General features: G+C 51.8%; 1 protein-coding gene across 1 annotated transcript; it reads right to left on the reverse strand.

Moving 5' to 3' along the window:
* Nucleotides 1–1273: 1273 nt before the first annotated feature.
* On the reverse strand, nt 1274–3487 carry LOC105482524 (HDGF like 1). The gene has a single exon (XM_011742658.3). It carries the CDS (start codon nt 3335–3337, stop codon nt 2594–2596), a length of 744 nt encoding a protein of 247 aa, XP_011740960.2. The 5' UTR covers nt 3338–3487; the 3' UTR covers nt 1274–2593.
* Nucleotides 3488–3885: the final 398 nt, after the last annotated feature.

Raw genomic sequence — 3885 nt, forward strand, 5'->3', positions numbered from 1 at the left:
TTGTTATTAATACTAAAATGGCTTTTATTGACTTCTGATTTCATTGTTAGTGCTTTTCTGAGACGGAGTCTTGCTCTGTCGCCCAGGCTGGAGCGCAGTGGCCGGATCTCAGCTCACTGCAAGCTCCGCCTCCCGGGTTCACGCCATTCTCCTGCCTCAGCCTCCCGAGTAGCTGGGACTATAGGCGCCCGCCACCTCACCCGGCTAGTTTTTTGTATGTTTTTAGTAGAGACAGGGTTTCACCGTGTTAGCCAGGATGGTCTCGATCTCCTGACCTCGTGATCCATCCGTCTCGGCCTCCCAAAGTGCTGGGATTACAGGCTTGAACCACCGCGCCCGGCCGTTACTGCTTTTCTAAATGTGCCCTTCAGGAGAAAGAGTTCGGGTTTTGGACTACTAAAACCTGTGTTTGAATCCTGAATGTTCTGTGGAATGCAGGAAAGGCCACTTAACCTCTGAACCAGAGCTTCTTCCAATGAAAAATTTGAGTATTAATGCCTACATTGCCAGATTATTACAAAGATTGAATGAAGTCATCTTCAGGACACAGAGTAGACACTCAGTGCCTAATAACTTCTAGTATTAATATTATTGCAATAGCAGTAGTTGAGAAACAAGGAATCATCTGATTTATCTATCTTGGAGCAAAATAATACCATCTTTACAGGGATGGAAAACAAGGTTGTCTTCAGTTGCCAACCATGCTGGTTAGTGACACCATAGCATGTTCTGTGAGAAGGACTACAGTATTTAGTGAAGCCACGTATGAATTGCAATGTTGATGAATACAGAAATTAGGATGCCTAATACGTAACCATTATTATATTTAAATATCCTGGGATATCTGCACAAAGCCACTTACAAATGCAAAATAGTCTACCAATACTGTATTTTACAAACTGGGAGTATAAAGCAACTGTCTTATTTTCATGAGTAAGGCATTGGAAAAAACAGTAGTATTACGTGGGAAAGCAGGAAAAAGAAAAAAGGACCAAATCCTTTCACTCTATTTTTCTACAAAGTAATTCTTTGGCAAAGCATTGTCCCAATTTGTCATCATCCAAACATTCTAAGTTAACTTGTTTCCATTTATTCAAAGCAGCGGTAGTGACTATTATAAATGAAGTGAAGCATAGAGACCTTAAGATAACAAAGGTTTCTCAAGGGTGATTCTAAAATGTCCCTGTATGTTACAAATAATTGCTTTAACACAAGATGTATAAAAAATAAGAGGAGCATTCCATTTAAGAACCAATTACTTAGAAACCAAAGGAACAGGCCCGAGAAAATTTGCTTTAATCAACTGGTTTTATTTCCTAGAACTGAAATATTCTACGGTTGGTTCTCAGATCTAAACTTCCGAAGCTGCAGTCAACAATTTTTCATCAGAGCCCAAGGGAGAGGGGAAGGGGTAAAGAGACAATATATGGAGAAAGGCACATAGACCATTAATAAGAAGGGGGGGGAGGAGACACATCTTCCTCTGTTTTATCAGTGGGCTACAAACTAGACCTGTTGATGGGACCAGGTGATGGTACCTGAGTGGAAAATGACACTGAGGAACAGCAAAGCCTTACTACAAGTCATAAAACCTCAAACAGAAAGGGAGCCTTCTAGTTTATCTCAAAAATGGAATAGCAATGGGAAAGCTAGGGCCAGTGTGGAGGCACACCTAGGGGTAGTTCTTAAAAATTTTTGGAACTTCCTTTTATTAAAAAGATTTTCTAAAATATGTGTCTTTACGTCTGAGTGATATGTATGACCGTAAGGTGGCCTTGAGGCTGTGGGGAGAGAAAGCGGCAGCCAAGGATCTTCCCAGGGTATCCCATCAGTGGCCCCAGGGATCTAAATGGGGACAGATATTTCTCAAGGTCCCCACCCAGGATACTGGGCAAAGTCAAGTTTTCAGATCTCACAAACAACTTGGAAGCCCCCAAACGTTTTGATGAAAAACGGCAACTCCCGGAACCTCTTGGGTCAGCAAAAGGATTTGTGGGGGTGGGGGGGGGGGGGATTCCCCACATGCTGCCCCACTTTTCCCTGAATGTCTGAAGCTGGGAGGTATGGCAGGCGTGGACGGGAGCTCAGGAAGATGTCACTCTCCTGCCCGCTAACTACCACAGCTTGAAGACTGAAAGTGCCCCCTGCTCTTCATCTTTCAGGTCTTTCGCTCCTACCCACATTCCTAAGCAGAGGTCCATAATGTCTGGGGGAGCAGGAGGGGTAGGGAGGGGTGTCTAGAGGTGAAAACAGCCTGCCTGAGCCCCAAGTCGGAAACGGATCCAGGCAACGGTGGGGGTGGGGGGGGTGTTGAGCGGCGAGAAGAGGGAGAGGAAAGCGGGGATGGTGGCCTCACTTTATCCCAGGGAGGGAACTGAGGCCCTGACTCAGATCACAGAGGCGTGGGGGCACAGAGGTGAGAGTCAGGTGATCTGCCATCCAGGGGCCGGGCAGGGCAAGGGAGTGTAGGTTGGAGGAAGACAGGCTGGGGAGGGGGAAAGGCAGTCCCAGTTTGCAGGCCATGGCCAGATTCCCCAAGAACGACCGGGCCGCAGCAGGAACAGGGCAGGGGCTCTTCTGGAAACGCTGGTAACTACACGCTGTCGCGATCTCCGCCGCCCGGTGCCTCGGCATGCCACTCCTGGGAGGCCTCCTCCTCGGCAACTTCTTCCTCCCGGAGCTCCTCCTCCTCTGGCTGAGGCGGCTCGCAGGCCAGGCCGGGCTCGCTAGGGGCGCTGCCGTTCTCCACCGCCACGAGGAGCGGACTCTCCTCGTCGAAGGCCGCCGCCGCTGCCGCCGCCGCCGCCTCCTCCTTCTCCTCCTTCTCCTCTTGGTCGGGGGCTGCCTCCTTGGGTCGTTTGGGGGCGTCCTCTGGCGGGTCCCCCGCGCTCCTCTTCAGCGGCCCCTTCTCCTCCTTCTCCTCAGCGGGCTTGTCGTCGTGCGGCTTCCCCACGTCGTCGCCGCCGCCATCAGCGTGAGTCGGCTTGTCCGCGTCGCCCTCCGCGGCCTCAGGCTCCGGCCGGGGCCCGTCTCCGCCGCCCTTCTCCAAGGCTAATGGGCAGTCGGTGGCCTGGACTGTGGGGTTGTTCTCGATCTCCCACAGCCCCTCGCTGAAGCCGCGCCTCTTGTTGGGCTTGCCGAACTTCTCCTTGCACTCCTTGTACGGGAACAGGCGTTTGGGACTCAGGAAGGCCGTCTCGTGGGTCCCGAAGAAAAACACCTGGTAGCGGTTGGGCTGGGTCATGTGCTCTATCCGCGCCGGCCAGTGGGCATAGCCCTTTAACTTGGCAAACACCAGGTCCCCGCTCTTGTACATGGGCATGCCGTAGGCCGACATAGCTGGTTCTGCGGACCCGCCCTGGGCCACACCGGAAGTAGACGCCAGGGTCTGCGCGCGCGCAGTAAGGGCGGCTGCTGGGCGGGAGTTGTTGAGCGACCTGCTCGAGGGACCCGGCGCCACCTAATGGGCGGGCAACGCTCGCGGCCCCGAGAAGATTCCACTGCGAAGAGTGCATTATCTCCCGAACACGCGAAGCCGGTTGGACCCACCCTCGGACGCCATGATGTCTAGAATGCTGGAGGAAATAGCTGGGATGGCCGGGTGGCGGTTGTGCTTGTGGTGGCCTTGTGCTGCTAATCAATCTCTAGGGCACCTGGGCCACATGGTTGCATAGTTTAAATAAACGGTACCAGAGCGGCCTAGAAAGGGGGCAATGTGACAAGAAAACACAGTGACACAATTAGTACATGTTTCCATGAAACTAGTAACAGCCTAGGGCAAGCATGCAGTGTCCCTGTGGGCCCTGATCTGCTCACTACAGGAAACTGTACACCTGCGTTAGGAATAGCTGAAGAGCTGACTGTGTCAGTGGTTTCAACCCTTTT

This window comes from Macaca nemestrina, chromosome 5, assembly GCF_043159975.1.
Source record: "Macaca nemestrina isolate mMacNem1 chromosome 5, mMacNem.hap1, whole genome shotgun sequence".
Taxonomy (NCBI): Eukaryota; Metazoa; Chordata; class Mammalia; order Primates; family Cercopithecidae; genus Macaca; species Macaca nemestrina.